The following is a 19,833-nucleotide window of genomic DNA, read 5'->3' on the forward strand; positions in this document are numbered from 1 at the left end:
TGTCTTTGATAAAGAGATGAAGAACACCAATGTCATCCAATATATTGAAAACACCAAAGTCCCTGAAATATAATGCAAAGGATACAATTCATTATCCATCTTTTCATCATCTGAGACACTTAAGCCCACTAATATTGGAAGGGTGCACAGGGAACATTTTCTAACTTCTCAGTGTCACCTGAAACATCAAGGCTCACTATATTATTGAAACAGATTTCACATTTTCACATTCTTTCTCTATATCAACTTATACAGAAGTCACAGGTTATATTTTCACTCTTTCTCTATGTCACCCGAAACTCTAAGGCCCTTCAAATAGAATTTCAAGGGTGCTGCGTATTTTCAAATTGATTATTTGTGATCTGTGACACTAAGCCCCACTGAAACAGCATGAATGCACAAGTTATATTTTCTCACTCCTTTTCTCTTTTTGCATGTCTGATCTAATCTTCCTTCTAAATAGTGTGACTGCCAGTGTTTTTTTTTTCTTTTCTTACATCTGAGGTAGTTACAACCCACCTAGACCTCCATCGCTTTTATCTTAATTTATGGAAAACAAAATATATAGGAATAACAAATTCAGCATTTTCTAATATAAGTTTTAACCTGCAGATTTTCAAGGAGAACACATAAGATATCATTTGTTTCTCTCTAGGTACTAGGGCAGGTGGTACTTGTAATAATCATTATATTTATATCATTGCTACTAAGATCAAGCTCCTTACAGTCAAGGACTCAACATATTGCTCAAAATTAAAAAAAAATATTATATAGTAAAATGTTTCATGTTTATTTATCTTGAAATGAAGTTCTAGAAAATGATGTGTCAGCATTTCTTCAGTTTTGTTTTAATGGAAAATTGATTATATTACATTCTTTATTATTTTGAATGTAAATATATTTAACCAATAGAAGTCTCTAATTGGATTGTAATAGCTTTTCATTATGTGCCATTGAACTAATTGTATGATGGATGAAATATTTACATGAATGTAAAGCATCATGGAGATTGTAGTCCCAGACTATCTCAATACAGGAAATGAAAAATAGTAGAACTGTTTCAAATTCAAGTAAAATGTTAGTAAATTTTTATAATGGTTGGAAGGTAATTTTTCACATCATTTGTTCTCACTATCTCAAGAGGGAGTTGTTTTGAAATCAGTAATTTAATTAATCAAAATATGGTCATTTTCACTTTAATTCATTATAAATGTAGTTATCTGTGTTTTTTAAGGATCAACTTTTTTATGCAGTTTTTTGTGCAAGTATTGTCAGGGACACCTTGCTTTTCTCTGATCTTCCATATGTTGTGGTCAGACTCACCTTATTAACAATTAGATGGGCATGTTCTGAACTATCCCTAGAGTTCATCAAGCCACATATCTATAATTAGCCTAAAAAACATCTCTTTGATCACTTTACCTGAAGCAATCTAGTGCATTGGGCCATTTGTCATTTGTAATTGGCAATTAAACCCCAGTTCCTTTATTATCTTAAGTATGTATCATTTGAGATAAGAACTTAAAAGTACACCTTGACTACTCAGGCTAATAAGTGCATTTGGGATTCAGATTTCTGCATATGAATTGATCATTTGTAAATTATACAGCTAGCTTGTGTGGGTATCATAGTCAGCTGATCATAGTACAAAACTAGTCTTAGGTTATTAAGAATTCACATATTGCACTATTTCAACAATAAATTGCACATTACTGTAAAACATAATTAGAAATATAGAAGCCTTATTGTTACTGGGTATTTTCATTCTAATTCAAAATTGAATGCATTTTGCAATGTTGCATAATTTTCCTTGAGAAGAAATGAGAAATGTTCTATGGATTTGTCATTATTGATGGGATAATAATTATCATGAATTTCATTGCTAAACCATAGAGTTAAATGTTCAATAAAATACAAATTTTCTGTAGGTTAAAGTATGCAGAATTTGGTCAAACCACAAAATAAAATATTCACAGAAATATATTCTTTTCAGAATACAAAAATGTTAAAACTCACAGTATGTGAAATATTTTCCCCTGGAAATACTGTACAATTTAAAGAAAAAGAACCTCTATACATACATTATAAAGTAGATTTTATCATTTTATGAAATAATGAATTATATATCCAACAATGGACCTATTTACTACTAAGTAGTATACTGCAAAGTGGAAACCATAAACCTGAAAAATGCTAAAATTACAGAAATTTTCCCATGTGACTGGCATTTAAGTAGTCTGCTTTCTTGTTACATGTTTAGTAAAATATTGGGAGCCTCTCTTTATTAAGTACCTCATTATTATATTTATGTTACATATGCCTTTTGTGAATCTGAGAAGCTTCTCAGCACTGAAGTCTGGGCAGGCGGGCGGGAGTGAAGAGAAACAATACAATATAAATACAATTTGGCATTTGTCTCTTTCCATGTTTTTCATTATCTAAACTGACATGAATTTTTGTGGATTTTTTTTTAGTTATAAGACATCTTATGATTAAAGAAACCAGCTTTCATAATTTTAAAGAAAAATTGTAACAGTTATGTGAATATAAAATGATATTCTAGTAGAAAAAGTCATTAATAAGTCAAAAAGATAATAAAGGCTTAATTTGTTAGCTATGAAGCTATCAGAAATAACCAAGGATATAACAACAGTATGTAATATGAACACTTATATAGATCATAAACAGTCATATAGATCGTAAATAGACGTCACATTGCTGATGACTTATGTAATCTAATGTTTTATTAATAGGTTTGTATTAACTAAAGCAGAAGATAACATAAGACCTTTAGCTATAGGATATACAGATAAGACCATATTGTTATTGTAGATACAAGGAAAAGATGCTGACTTAAGGGTTTTATAAGTGAAAATCAATCTCAAGTTATTAGTTTTCTAAATATAGACATAGAACATATTGTCAATTCCAGCAACAATTGTTTTATTTGTAAAGCAGAATGACAATTTTTGTTTGTTCAGACTAAGTTTGGTTAAAACCAAGTTGCTTTTAATATTGGTGTAAACTGATTATTTTCCGGATTGAATCTTTTCATTCTGTTTACTTATTATATTCTTTACTTAATGTTATGAAAATCACTTTTCTCCTTTCATAAGATGGCCAAGTGGTCTAAATATTTTAACTTCTGTATCACTAGCCTGTCAACACAGGGTGTGAGTTCTAACCTTCATGTTGTGCTCCACTCAACTCTTAATCAGCAGTTTTCGTGCTGTCGATGATGGTAGGTGAATCCTTCCTGGCGCTTTGGCATCCCCCACCAACAAAAACTGACAGTCAATAGTGCTAAAAGTGGCATTAAATACCAATACTATCAATCAAGTTTTTTGTTGGAATATCCAGATTTTGTTGTACTTTTAAATTTCATATGCACTTAAAATCACTGGTTTCATGTGATTGACATATATTTGAACATGAATCATATGGGAAATTTTCTTGTTTTGCTTTAGAAAGAGGTTTTTAAATGTATAAACAAATTTTAAACACAGTGTTCAGCCTTCTTTAAGTTTGAGAACAAATCAGAAATTATCCATTCAGATGTATGAATAACACCTGAAAATTCAAGGTTTAAATTAACTTTTAGAGGAAAAACTGAACCGAGAGTGTATTCGTGAATTATCTGAAACATTTAAAATGATGATATGCAATTATTCATTAAAAGTCTGCATGTGAGAAGAAGTATAAAAGTGAATGTATTTAAGTACATACTTAAGTTTTATTGGTCTGTGGTTTACCAGAGATAGTGATGTTTTGTGTTTATCTGTGAGCTGGTGAATAAATCCACCCAGAAATGTGTTATCTATTGATACAGATGGTATTACTACAGATATCTTACAAACACCTGGCTCAGGTCTAGAGCAATGTGCAATATTCTAGGTAATGAACATGATGAAATAAACATGCTTTCCATTTCATAAAATTTTAAAGATGTCTCAATAAAAAGTTACTAAAAACTTCCATAACTCATGTTTGGTAGCAAAAACATGCTGATGTTAAAATGACAGGAGCAAACATTTTATCAGTTAGTATCTTTTTATATCAGCTGATGGCATCCATCCTGAGTTTCTTTTTCTTTACTCATTTACTGCTGGTAATCCAAAAAAATAGTTTTTTACAGTTGAACTGAACAGCTATTTTGAAGGAGGAAAGCAACTATTGTAATTTTTTTGGATGACTGTTGTTGCTATGCTTGTTACATAAGTGTTACGTAAATAGCAGCTGTATATGTTATTGCACTATTTATCACATTACTGTACAGTACTTAAGATAAGATATAATAACATCTGATAGAAGTAGATTATTAACTATACACCTACACTTTGTTTATCATTATATTCTCTGTAAATATCATCTGGTTCCTTGTTATTCATCTGGTGCCTCTACTCATCTTCCAAGTCTTTAAATTCAATCTGTTTGTCAAAAAAAAAAAGTAGAATTATTGCAACAGATTGCCAAGAATCGTCAGCTCACTGTAATAATTATTATTTCTTTAACCATTATAATAACAGATCCACAGTTACTTCCCACAGTAAGCTAAACAAATTATTAATTCTTATCAGTAGACATAGTAATTCTTCTACACCATAGTAGACACAATGGTTTCCAAATTCTACAGAGTAGACCTAACGATTTCCTCAATTTCAAAGATTGTAAGGTATTGACAACTTGTCGAGTTCATCTAACCTTACCTCCTTTTCATCGTTCAACCTGAAGTAGAGTATGGATACTATGGAATGATTGTTTTGTGTACATGTCTGTCTGGTAGGGTTTCTCTAAACTTGACCTTATTTGCATGGTTTATTAGTCAACATTAAGTTTTCATGATGAGGTCTGTTCCCCAGACCCTGACCACATTTACGTGATAAGGGTGTTCCTCATACCTTGACCTCATTTACATAGTTCATTAGTCAACATTAAGTTTTTATGATAAAGTCTGTTCTTCAGATATTACAATCTCAGAGATTACAATGTATTAGAAAAAGGCTAACTATATTTGATGTATAGAATGATGGTTAGGTGCACATGTCTGCCTGGTAGATTCCATCTGATTGTGAGCTGAATTACATGGATCATTGATAATCTTAAGTGTATGTGATATTTGTCATAACAACTTTGTCTTAAAGAATTTCAACCAGTTAAGTCATGATTTGGTAAAGCAAAGATCAGAGGGTGTTTTCTTGTTTCACTGTTTACACAATGAGTAACAAATAACTGCAACCAAAGACCTAGATATCCATGCTTTTCACCAAAATGCTTATATGCTGTTGTTGTCACTAAAGATTATTAACAGAATTATTGTACTTAGGAATGGATATCAGTATAAAACAGCCTTAGAATATAAAAACTAATTTAATTTAAATTACCATATTTCATTATACTTATATTGTAATTAGTGTGTTGTATTTTCAAGATAAAAAACCTTCTAACCATTAGGAAGACAGGGAAAAGTCAATAATAGAAGCACTTAGAAATTTACGTGGTTCATAAAAATGTCAATAAAGAATTATTTCTTTGTTTTACTTTACATTGATAGAGTTGAACTGTACTTGAATGTGTAAGAACCTATAAAAAGTAAATCATTGATTAGACAGTATTGTTTACTATAAAGTTTAGCATACATGTCTGTTAGACTATGGCAGAGATTGACACCATTGTCTCTATTCAGTGAAAACGTGCATATATTCAGGCTTTCTATTGTATTAGTCAGAGCTACATTCCATACGACCTATGTAATACATTGATATCCAAAAGATAATTCTGTATAAACAATATTTAAAAAACATCTTTTTTCAAATCTTCCAGTTAATATGCATTTTACCATATGGAAAATATGCATTGCATTTCCTATTCTCTGCATATTTACACAGTAAACACGACATAAAAACACATGTTAATCATAAATCGTGTTTATGATATAAAACCTTTCAATAAATAATGCATGAATTGATTCAGTTGCATAGTCGCTTTCTGATGTTGTTTGAAAGCCAGGCATTTATTTGAAATATAGTAATTACTTGTAATTTTGCAGAAAAGGCTTATCTTGTTGTGCAATAGCAGTTTATCTTTTCATATTATGATTTAGAGCATAACTTTTGCCTCATGCATTTGCATTTTTCAAAAGAACAGATTTGCCTCTGGTATTTGTTCTTCACCATTTGGGATGATAAAGGTTCTGCGGTTCTACCTCAGTAGCAGGATAGTCCATTTTTTATCTCATTTGAAACACAGCAATCAAAATTCTTTGCTTTGTTGTTGAAACTATGTGTCTGCATGAAAATGTTGACTTCATATTGGTACAGAGTCACCTGACTGTTATTTTTGATCAGGTTGAGGGGTCAAAATAGACAATAGTGGTCAGATATTCTATTAAAATCATTCTATTTGATTTAGTGAAATACATGGCAAATGCAGAGAATAATATGTAGTGATACAATTTTACTCCAGGGGTTAAAAATTCCACTAGCCCGACGCCCGGGACTAGATCATTTACGCCTCGGGCAGTTAAAATGTGTAACCCGATATGCCCGACGAACTAGTAACACAAAATTCTTGACGTTTCCAATATAGAAAGTGGAAAATCCCTTCATCACTATTCTATGTTAGCCAATCCGATTCAATTAAGTCATCCGGGATTCCAAGAATTTGAACTGGTTTGTACAGGTCCTGTTGTACATATTTTAAAAATAGAAAAACAACTCTGGCTGCTCGGTATCGTATGTTGATTGCAATTCTAGTACTTTAAATATTGATTTCTCATACCATGGCCTGGGGTATTGTACATTGCTGATGCCGAGATTTTCAATTAACGGTATTTGGGGGTATGATGTATTGATCGGTATTGACCTGTCTTGTCGCACAGCTCTTGAGCACGAAACCATGCAACAAAATATTTCTTAATATTTTAATACGGGAACCCCAGGAACTTTATCCGTTTCAAAACGAAAAACTGTAGATGAAGGGGGTAATGAGACTGACAATTCATCCCCCCAAAAAATGCCAAATACGACCGGGAAAAGTGGAAATGTTTTTATAGTGTCTAATAATTAACGGTACCAATTTTGTTGCACCAGATGCGCATTTCGACAATACATGTCTCTTCAGTGATGCTCGTGGCCAAAATATTTGAAATCCAAAGCTTATATAAAAGATGAAGAGCTATAATCCAAAAGGTCCAAAAAGTATAGCCAAATCCGTGAAAGGAATCAGAGCTTTGCATGAGGGAGATACATTCCTTAATTTATAATAATTTATAATATTTTGTAACAGCAAAAAATTCGTATGTTCATGCCAGTAACGAAGTACTGGCTACTGGACTGGTGATACCCTCGGGGACTAATAGTCCACCAGCAGAGGCATCGACCCAGTGGTAGTAATAAAATTAACGGTACCAATTTTGTTGCACCAGATGCGCATTTCGACAATACATGTCTCTTCAGTGATGCTCGTGGCCAAATTATTTGAAATCCAAAGCTTATATAAAAGATGAAGAGCTATAATCCAAAAGGTCCAAAAAGTAAGACAGGAAGCCTGCCAAGTCTTTATCGCGAGGTTCACACATTTTCATGCTAATTTGGAAGCATTTGCCTTTGATCTATTGTTTTGTATTTGATCTTTACAATTTGGCCAAAAACTCACGCATTTACCATATTTACTACCTGTAAAAAAAGTTGGCAGAACTAGGACACAATGATTCCTCTGGCAAGGTTGGCTGTTGGTGATGAAAAAAACAGACGATGCTCTGTAAAAATTGCTGTTAATTGCCCCAAGCACGCAAATAAAAAGTCTGCTTTGAATGTGGGAACAACTAAATTAGGTTAAGCACCAACAGAATAAATAGCAGATTAACAAAAAATATGAAATACAGTGTATAGCATGTATAATGTCTTCTTCAAAACAAAGGACACACATTTTGTATTCGGCAGCAAACTCTTGATTTTTACGGCATACTAGGGCTAGCAGGTCAGATTTGATGGACTAGCAGTTCTTCCAACAGGGCTAGTGAAATCCTGCTGCCAACAAGTCTTGGGCTAGTTAGCTGTTACAAAAATTTTTAACCCCTGTACTCAACTTCCGCATTGAAACAATTCTCTTGGAACTCTCCTATCAGCTTACACCATTGAAACAATTCTCTTGTAACTCTCCTATTAGCTTACACCATTGAAACAATTCTCTTGGAACTCTCCTATTAGCTTACACCATTGAAACAATTCTCTTGTAACTCTCCTATTAGCTTACACCATTGAAACAATTCTCTTGGAACTCTCCTATTAGCTTACACCATTGAAACAATTCTCTTGGAACTCTCCTATTAGCTTACACCATTGAAACAATTCTCTTGGAACTCTCCTATTAGCTTACACCATTGAAACAATTCTCTTGTAACTCTCCTATTAGCTTACACCATTGAAACAATTCTCTTGGAACTCTCCTATTAGCTTACACCACTGGAACAATTCTCTTGGAACTCTCCTATTAGCTTACACCACTGAAACAATTCTCTTGGAACTCTCCTATTAGCTTACACCATTGAAACAATTCTCTTGGAACTCTCCTATTAGCTTACACCACTGAAACAATTCTCTTGGAACTCTCCTATTAGCTTACACCACTGGAACAATTCTCTTGGAACTCTCCTATTAGCTTACACCACTGGAACAATTCTCTTGGAACTCTCCTATTAGCTTACACCACTGGAACAATTCTCTTGGAACTCTCCTGTTAGCTTACACCACAATTCTCTTGGAACTCTCCTATTAGCTTACACCACTTGAACAATTCTCTTGGAACTCTCCTATTAGCTTACACCACTGGAACAATTCTCTTGGAACTCTCCTGTTAGCTTACACCATTGAAACAATTCTCTTGGAACTCTCCTGTTAGCTTACACCACAATTCTCCTGGAACTCTCCTATTAGCTTACACCATTGAAACAATTCTCTTGGAACTCTCCTATTAGCTTACACCATTGAAACAATTCTCTTGGAACTCTTCTATTAGCTTACACCATTGAAACAATTCTCTTGGAACTCTCCTATTAGCTTACACCACGTGTCTTATTGATTCTTTGTTTGCTAGTAGTAAGTAAAAACTTAAACAAGTTTGTAAGAATGAATTGTTTATGAGGTACTAGTAGATGTGTTTGTCAGCCAACTGATCTGTTCACTGGAAAGATTTTTTTGTGTTATTTTCTTATGTACTTCAGTCACTTTGTAATAATTGCATTGTGTTACTTATACATTTAGCATTAAGTAACTGTGGTCATATATTAGTGACAGAAACTTGTCAGAGTAGAAACAATGATGTGACTTCCTCATTACACTTACTACAATATAACCATTATATGTTAAATATATGAAAAAAAAAAGATGTAGTGTGATTGCCAATGAGACCACTCTCTGCAAGAGACCAAATGTCACATAAATAAACAGCTATTAAGTCAATGTTCTATTTAGGTTTGTGCATCATTTGAAATCTCCACACAATTTCTAACTAACAGAAGATCAGTATGAATGATAAGTTATCATTAATGATAATTCTCTAAGGAAAATATAATACATATTAGGTGAAAAGTACACAACATCAGATTTATCAACCATCTTTCTTGTTTTACAGAACCTGAATGGACGAGTGCCTCAATATAATGGAGAAGATACCAGATCGCCCGTGCCTTATCACTTAGTTAATGATATGAAGACTGCTAATTCTATCAGCCCAACCAACTCCAACAGAAATAGTGCTGCCAGCAGTGATTCAGGGAGAGGCTATAGTACAGGTCATACAGAACCTAGGGTAGGCATATATAACAATAATAGACATGATTCAGGGAGAGGTTATAGTACAGGTCATACAGAACCTAGGGTAGGCATATATAACAATAATAGACATGATTCAGGGAGAGGTTATAGTACAGGTCATACAGAACCTAGGGTAGGCATATATAACAATAATAGACATGATTCAGGGAGAGGTTATAGTACAGGTCATACAGAACCTAGGGTAGGCATATATAACATTAATAGACATCACTTTACAAAAAGGGCTGTATATAGCTGACTATGCCGCAGGGAATTTGCTCATTGTTGAAGGCTTTACCATGATCTATAGATGTGAACTTCAATGTCATTTGGTCTCTAGTTGAGAGATGTTTCATTGGCAATCATACCCAGCTTCTTTTTTTATGTTTATGTATATAACTTTTAAAAATATGTACTGGTATATTTTTTTTTAACAATTTTTTATGTACTATATTTCTAGATGAAACAATTGTGACTGTTCTCTCCGAAATTAGAGTAGATAACTTTGACAATGCATTCAGAGACTAACAGCATCATGTACATTAAAGAACACGAGAACACATGATACAACAAAAGAACACAACAAACACAAAAGGAACTCAACAACACTAAAAAAGAACCAGATAACACAAAAAAATTACAAGATAACACCAAAGAAGAACACATAACACAAATAAAACTATGATAACACAAAAATAGGAAAACCAACACCAGAAACAAAATACTTTGAAAGCCAACTAAATAGTATGACCTATTCCTACAGAGTGAGGGTATTGGAAGTTGTGCATGAAGGTTAAATATATCCTGATCCTAAAATGAGTTAGATTTAATATGGATGCATATCATCTTAGAGAAAATATTGCATATTTAGGAAGGTAACATCATAATGTGATATAATCCTGTGTATGATCAGAGAGTATTTGACATATAAGTATTTAGTCTACTTCAAGAAAGGAACAAATTTAATAACATCAATCATTTCCTATACTCACATTTAAAGGATGATTTTTTAATGGTGCCCAACATTTTACGTCAGAATAATAATGTTGAAATAAAACATGAATGAGTGGTAGATATAATGTCATCATTCTGACAGAATTATCAAATCTTTTTTAAAAATATGACTAGGAAGTTACAGATATTATTAGCTGACATATTACATCTTGTAAAATCTTCAGAAAAGTCTATTTATATCTGATATGAATCATGGATGTCCTACTGTTGTACTATAGTAAGATGGGGCACCTGTTCTCATTCAGAAGGTTCTGTTTGATGACTGTTTTATTATTACTATGTTATCATTCTATTACATTAATCCATAAAACACATCTTTGAACATGTCTATAATTCAATAATCAACAGTCTGACTTTGGCAGTGCATGTTATTGTAAGTCTTTGGAAACACTCAAAACTTACACTGAAGGACAATTTTTATATCGGTCAGTTTAAACTGGTAAGTGTTTTGTTTTCTTTGAAATTTTGGGAATAAGAAATATAGTTTTTGATGAGTTATGTGTTTTATCTATTAGCTATCTTGTTTAAAAAGGAAAAGATTGTACTGCAATTAATTGTGTAAGAAATTGGTTAATGTATTCACAAGTGGTTGTAAACGTTGTGAAGTTCAGAAAGTAAACTAATTACGGTGCATTTGTAGTGCTTTTAATGTCTACTCGCAAATTAAATTTCTTTCAGTAAAGTTGCGTTTTACTTGTAATTTTCTAAAGCGATGGAGCTGATGAATCTGATAATTGTAGCTTGATGAATATAAAAGAAGATCAAAGTTGTATATTTTTCCATTAGTTTATCCTGCTATGGGCAAAGTTTTAAAAAGGATTATACAGACCACTTGAACAGTTAGGGCAATTGTAAAAAAAAAAACAACAACCAAAAAATCAAGTACTTACTACCAATGCATAAGCATTATAATAATAACAATAATAAGATGTTATTAGAGGAGAAAATTGATAAATACACCTTGGTATCACATCAGTCACAAGACTATTTATAGAGGAAACTAGAAATGTGTTCACTATGGTCTGTACAAATTAAAGATAGCACAGTTTTCTATGGGTATAGATTGAAGGAAATGTGGGTAATGCATCAATAAGACAGCAACCCAATAACAAAAAAAAATCATCAGTAGAGGTCAAACATTTTAACTTTAGGGGGAGGGTTGGGATCCTACTAACATGTTTAACCCCGCCGCATTCTGTATGTACGTGTCTGTCCCAAGTCAGGAGCCTGTAATTCAGTGGTTTGTCGTTTGTTATGTGTTACATATTTGTTTTTCGTTCAATTTTTGTACATAAATTAGGCCGTTAGTTTTCTTGTTTAAATTGTTATACATTGTCAATCGTGGAGAGTTGTCTCATTGGCAATTCTTTTTTTATATTTAACAATGGCAACCAGTATCTATGCAATATGTCAAACACTAAATCTCTTCATTTCTACATAAGTTGTTTATAGATTGAACATAGACTATCATTAATCTGCCATTATCATTAACCACTTATATCTTTAAGTAACAAAAGCACTAAGAAGATATAATTAAAGACACCAACTGATTCATTTCTTTTGTTATAAGTGTTTTGTCCATTTAAAATTTACATGCATCTGTATTTAATTTTTCTGAGCACTATGTGTAGTTTCCATCTTTAGACTGCAGGCAATATCAGATAGAGGACCTTTTACATTTCTACATTTCTGGTCATAGAGCATTTAATTTCTTTATACTGAGGGCAATTCACATCTTTGGACTAAGAGTTCACTTCAAGTCAATTTACATCTCCAAACTCATCTCTATACTTTGGGCATTTTACTTCTTAGACTAAAAGAAATATACTTCTCTATGTTAAGGATGTATGGTCTCTATGTTAAGGATGTATGTTCTTTATGTTAAGGATGTATGGTCTGAAAGTCCAAATGACATAATATTGTAGAATTTACTATATATTTTATTCATTTACATGTTTCATTTCTAATAATAGGATTAATTGAAATCATTCTTATACCTGAACTTGTCTTACATCTAGATACTTTTTATTTTTTCAGTCTCCACATAATTATGTAAATGTACAGATAGTAAACCAACACCGATTATCTGGTCAGAGTTATGAGTCTGGAGTATCTTCACGACAGAGTTATCACAGTAATTCTAGTTCTAGTGTAGGAAGTCTTGACAGACTAGAGGAATCAGGACCTATTTCTAACATAAATGTAGCAGAACTTTTCCATTCCGGGATGCAGGTATGTTGATTTTATATATCTATATACTTATATTTTAGTTCTTTAAGGAATGAAAGTGTTGCTGTACCTCATCTTGAAAACTGTTTTAAAGACTTGTTTAGATATATGAATGCTACATTTAGAAATCTTCAAAAAGAAGTATGTTCTCAGAATATCTGATATACATAAAATCTTTCTGTTTGAAGGTCAAATGACCTTGTTCTTAGAAAAAAAAGATAGATTTGTTTGTGAAGCAGACACAGAAAATTACAGAAATGCAGACTGGTGGTGTTAATTTAATTCAAACCATAGTACTGTGTGGTCAGACTGCAATAATTGAGTTCAAAGTAAACATGTGTATCGCAATATGTAGTAATTGTTTTGATGTTTAGAACAGATACACCTAGATTATCTTACCTGCCCACACATGCATTATCTCACACAAAGTGTCAGGTTTTTTTCAGGTTTTTTTTTGTTTGTTTCATGTTTATCAAACATTAAAAAAGTTAGAAAATAGTTGGCAGAGATTCTGTTATTGTTCTCAGATCTGGCAGGAATGCTAGTCTACTGTATAATGAAATTTGGCCAAGCTGACATAGAAAGTCAAAACATTGCAATAATTAGAATGTGCTTCATGGCACCTATTGTTGATGGTGAAAATCCATAACAAAACCAACAATGACCACTTCACAATGAATATCAAGTTTTCAGAAATGTTTTCCCTTTCTGTTCAGTGACCATGTCTTGACTTCCAATTCAGAATCTTCTATGGAAAGATGGTGATTGATAGTTGTCAGCATCCTCCTCCTTTAGTCTCTGGTTGTCTCATTAGATTGACTGATTCCTTAATTGTCCCCACAACATTTAGTTATTAGTCCCCTATTGACGAAGTCATGGTGACTTTAGGTTTGTTCTCCATCTGTCTGTCTGTGCTTACCATAAAAATTTGTATCTATTTAACTAAATAAATTGAAAGTATTAAAGAGAACTTAATTTGCTACTTTTGTGTAATTGTTTATTTATGTTTTATATTTTTCAGGACCATGAAATACTGAAGACCTGGTTAAGGGACCTCCGATATGAGGAATATTTTGGTCTATTTATCAATGCTGGATATGATATGAGGACAATTTCTAGGATGACCCCAGAGGTAAGGTCAAAATAGCTTGTTATAGTCCTACAGATCACTGACAGACATTCTTATTGTCATAAAATAAATCTTTGCAAAAAACTCAGTTACTCGTTTTTGCCACTCTTGGTACTGTATACCGGGTTATTTTTCGCGGATAGAACATAATTGCCAAAATAAATTCCGCCAAATTAAAAGGGCACATGCAAAGGTATTGATAAAAGTTTTGTGTCCGCCAAAATATTTTGTATACCTTATTCAATGAAAATCGTGAAATGTTACACCCGGGGAAATTACGTGCTATACGGTAATTAACACCATGGAATTAAGACTAGATACAACATATGAAACGAAAATGTTTTAAATTTCAACAAGTTATAGTCACCGGTAGACAGAAATCCACATTGATATCCCGTTCCTGTACCGATGAGACCAGACCCACTCTTCACTAATCAACATTGCAGGATTAGTCTGCTCAACATAAAGAAATGAAATTGATACCAAGCATTTATCATGCTTTTCATAACATATTATTAAATCATGGAAAGACCCCCCTCCTTAATTATTGAAAATTATCATTCTGCATTGACAGTAGCATTTTGTTGTAATTTAGGTACAACCATTCCTGTTAATGCCCTCAAGGTATATCAAATACATTAAAGAACTGTTCTATAGAATAAGGGATGTATTTGATGGAAAGATAATAAGTATTCCTTACTAATGTCTAATCTTTCATCATTTCTGATCATCCCTTTTCCGCTACCAGTATTTGTACAAGTTGAGATCTCTTCTATTTTTTGTAATTTTTTTTGAAGTTTTTATTAGTATTTTATTTGCAACAAATAACTGCTACAACTCAAATTAAAATCTGGAAATAATTTTTTGGATGTTGTTGTCATGAACTGTTTGAGATTTGATGATAGAATGAGTAGTTAAATAGCTATCTTTCAGTATGTTTTTGTTATTTATTTATTTTAATCTTTTTGAAGTTAAGATAAGTGCTTATTTTCTAAAATAAAATTGAACCAATAAAAGTAGGATAACATTCAGGTTTTTACAGTTTGTATGTAACTCTATTGTACATTTTGAAAAATTAGCAATTAACAAAATCACAATTTCCTATAACATTATCTGTATATTTATTATGCGTTAGTTTTGAATTATAAATTCTTAACTATTGTTAAAAATTGAAATGGAAGATCTCATTATTTCTTTAAGATAACACAGTGAAATTGACACAATGTTCAAATAAGTTTTTATGCTTAACTGTCATTGTGTTTAACCTACATTTTTATATGAATAAAACTTTTAATAACAATACAACAGATAGAAAAACCTGTTTACTTCATATCTTGTAAACAGATGCCCTTCCATTAGGCATATGTGCATTAAGTTTGATCTCATTTTCATGATTCAGCAACTGCTTTTAAAAAATATATAGTTCTTTTATCATGTGATTTTCTCACTTCTTATGAGTTATAAGATACACATTTGGTACATAGAATCATTGCAAGGTCTTCATAATTGACAGGGATTCGCCTGACCTTGACATTTCATGGATCAGCATCAACATAAAAGTTTTGTGGTGTAGTTGGTATTTCATTGACTTTAATTGATTATAAGGTGAATTGTCTGTCTGTCTGTTTGACTGACTATGAACTTAATATCCTGGATCTTAATAAAATTTGATAGATTAATTCAATAGAAATAAAGTTTGTGTTTAAAAAGGTATAGTAACACCTTAATACTAAAAAGTATCAAAATAAAATCCATTCATGATTAGTAAAGTCCAGTGAGACATTTCAGCATCTTTACACTAATCAGTCACATTTTTCTTGTCATTTTATCTTTCTTTCAAATTTTGATATTCTGTGATGAAAGTAAAAAAAATGATTGAAATAAGTCATTAAAGTATTTTGGATATTTCATAATAATCATTTTCATAAAAACTTAAGTTTACTGGTGGTGCCGCAGCAAAGCAGATATTTGTAACGATCAAATAAAAACTTCATGCCATCAACTTCAAATACTAATATAAAAAAGAATATGTGGTATGATTGCCAATGAGACAACTATCCACAAAAGACCAAAATGACACAGACATTAACAACTATAGGTCACCGTACGGCCTTCAACAATGAGCAAAGCCCATACCGCATAGTGATCTATAAAAGGCCCCAATAAGACAATGTAAAACAATTCAAACGAGAAAACTAACGGCCTTATTTATGTAAAAAAATGAACGAAAAACAAATATGTAACACATAAACAAACGACAACCACTGAATTACAGGCTCTTGACTTGGGACAGGCACATATATAAATAATGTGGCGGGGTTAAACATGTTAGCGGGATCCTAACCCTCCCCCTAACCTGGGACAGTGGTATAAAAGTACAATATAAGAACGAACTATAAAAATCAGTTGAAAAAGGCTTAACTCATCAGATGGACAAAAATACAAGTGGACGTGGCCCGGTACTTATACATCCCGACAAAAAAAGACACAATGAACAGATCTTAGAGTACTCGCAGTTATCTGACAGCTAGTTCAAAGCCACTAACAACTAATAAAAAAATCATTCAACTAAGACTAAACTATCAATCCGTACACATCCAACATCCAATGGGTTTAGTGTAAAGACGTCATAAACAGCCAGAGAAAAACATGACCTTGTGCAATGCCAAGTTACAGGTATCGACAGATTGTAGATCCATGAATATGTATATACATATAACATACTAGGAATATTTAGTTAGCTTTTAATTTACTGATAACTGAATCAATATTTATACCAATAAAAACAATATTCAATGATATTATTACAGTGTTGAATAGGTAACCTTTTAGAATAAGTTTATTTAAAGGAGTGACAAGTTTACATGGATCATTTCTAAATTTCCGGGCACGGTTAACAACATTTCCAATGTATAGTAATCTTAATACTTATGAAACTGATATATAAAACACTTGTTAAAACATGTCAAAATCAATTACGTGATTCTGTGCTATCTTTCATAATTACAGACTATCAATCATGAAATTGATGTTTTGAAATTTGTGGCATATCCCATAAAAATTAATGTTACCATGCTACATAAGAATTCTAGCTAGCTATGTTATTCCATCCAACTACTCTATCTGACACTTTGATTCAAATTTCTTATTGCATTCTCATGAAAATTAACCATTCTATTAACATATGATACTACAAAACACCATTAAAGAAACTTGAAGAAAATGAAACTTAATGTTAGTTTTGGAAAATTCTCAAACCTACGAACAGTTAATTTTAAGGGAGTATGTATGATATATTTGATAAATTAGCAGTAGGCATATGTTTTTGTGAAAAATTACAATGCACTTAACATCATCCATGCTATTAACTATTATCCTCTTTATACAACAGGTGTTTAGGTAACAGGTTAATTACATGAAGATATGCACATTCTTATCCTGCTTATAAATATTCTTCTGTTATATAACCAAGATTTATGGCCTTTTTTTCCATTTTTAAGTAAACAACTAATATAGGGAATCTGGTGTAAACTTTGTGATAAAAGTATCACGTGTTAGGTAATCCAAGAATAATTTAGTGAAGTTTGTATTTGTAGTATTATTTTCTGCACCTGTTTACTGGTCAATCTATTGACCCTTGTGTTGTCAGTCTGTTTTGTCATTGTCTACTTGATAAATGACTAGTCCCATCATTAAAACAACCTATCTTTCTTATTGAGGAACTTTTTCTCCTTTTCCTGAGATTTTTAATTGCAAAATTATCAGGAATAAATGTCTGTCTGACAGGTGTGATGTCACTTTAGGTCTGATTTCATGTTTCATTTATCATGAAAACAACCTTTTTTTCATATTGAAGAATGTTTTCTCCTTTTCCTGAGATTTTTAATCACAAAATCATAAGGAGTATATGTCTGTTCTACAGGTGTGATGTGAATCTAAGCCTCATTTTCATGTGTTGGTTGTCATATGAAAAAGTAAAAGATGAAGTCTGTATATTTAATTAACTTTTCTTCGAAAGATCACTGTGTTTGGTATCAGTATAATTTATCGGTAAGGCAGCTGAGATATTAAACTGATTTAATTTTTTGGGGCTTTTTAACTTTTTTGCCAGATGTGTAATCTTAATATAGGAGGGACATTTTTTGTGTCCAGTATTGTCATGCAGAGTTATCTTTCCACTAAATACAAAAGGTTCTAGAAATTTAAAAGAATTGATACAACTAGCTGCACTATACTGTTAATCATGGTAATCTTAGAAGAACATAAACTTTATAGTTTGATATTTACTTATTTACTTAACCTTTGATAATTGCCTCATTATAAAGGAATTTATAGGTTTTTTACATTATTTATTTTGAATATTTGCCAACCAAGTCCAGTAATGACCACATAATATCAATATGATGTTGGGAGGACTTCTGACTTTATTTATCAAAAAGCAACAATCCTGACAACTTATCTGATAAATCATAAAATCAGAGAGTGATTAGCTTCATTAAACTAAGAAGAGGTGAGAGGAAGGCCATTTTATACATTGATTACCATAGGGATTTAGACAGAGAGGCTGATGTATTATCTCAACCAAAATTATGGCAAGCATGGCAATGACCCAGGTTATTACTTGTAAATGTTTAACACTTAAGTTTATGTTGTAGGCTTATAAACATTCAGGTGATGATAACTTTTTGATTTTTTTCAGGATCTGACTGCTATTGGAATAACTAAACCTGGTCATCGAAAGAGGTTGAAAGCTGAAATTGCCAGACTGAACATTAGCGATGGCTTACCTGATTATAAACCTGTAGGTTTGCAACTTAAAAATAATTGAATTTGATATAGAAATAAGCTGTCTTATTACTTAGAATCTCTACCCCGTTGTTTAATATATTCTTGTCAAAGTATACACATTTCCTCTGTAATGGTTAGAATTTGATGCAACTTCTACCCTGTTGTTTAATATATTCTTGTCAAAGTATACACATTTTGTCTGTAATGGTTAGAATTTGATGCAACTTCTAATTCTTGATTCTTGATAATCTTGTTAGATTGCCTATAAATAGATTCAGGGAGCCTATTCTGTTATTAAAGTTGACTACCAGAACCTGTGACAAGCAGCCTAAATTTTCAAATCTCAAATAAATTCAGACCAAAACAAAATTGATGAAGTGGTCCTTGGGCTGTATCCTATTAAATGTGTAATACAGGGTAAAAGAAGATGCATAGTAAACATTGATGAGACTGCAGCCCAAAATCTCTAGTAAAAGTAAACTAAACTGAAAGACATCTGTGACCTGTAAGTCTACGTGTTTTGTACATGGCACTGGAATGATCGAAAATTTGTTAGAGAAAAAAACTCAGAGGATTTGGAAATTTTGATAATGAGTTTTAAATTGCTGTGTTTCAATTGTACATACTATTGAATAAACATAAAATTTCTTCTTCACCCAATAAAACTCAATTACATTGTCTAATAAGAAACAATGGGAGCTTTGAAGACATCATATTAAGTTTGATGGAACAGTGGTAATACCATGTGACATTTATCGTTGTGTTAACGCTAGTAATGATATTGTATATGTATTGTACATGGCACTAGAATGATCGAAAATAGCATATTCTAATAAGCAAAAAGTTATAAATCTTCTTATT

General features: G+C 32.0%; 1 protein-coding gene across 2 annotated transcripts in view; it reads left to right on the forward strand.

Moving 5' to 3' along the window:
• Positions 1 to 19,833, forward strand: part of LOC143046161 (uncharacterized) — an 82,599-nt gene that overhangs the window by 49,576 nt on the left and 13,190 nt on the right. For both annotated transcript variants that reach the window (XM_076219188.1, XM_076219189.1), the window contains exons 13-16: positions 9,631 to 9,807; positions 12,864 to 13,058; positions 14,077 to 14,187; positions 18,884 to 18,985. In XM_076219188.1, the coding sequence (XP_076075303.1) occupies positions 9,631 to 9,807; positions 12,864 to 13,058; positions 14,077 to 14,187; positions 18,884 to 18,985 (585 nt within the window). The remainder of the gene's footprint in view (positions 1 to 9,630; positions 9,808 to 12,863; positions 13,059 to 14,076; positions 14,188 to 18,883; positions 18,986 to 19,833) is intronic.

The sequence above is a fragment of the Mytilus galloprovincialis genome, chromosome 9, assembly GCF_965363235.1.
Source record: "Mytilus galloprovincialis chromosome 9, xbMytGall1.hap1.1, whole genome shotgun sequence".
Taxonomy (NCBI): Eukaryota; Metazoa; Mollusca; class Bivalvia; order Mytilida; family Mytilidae; genus Mytilus; species Mytilus galloprovincialis.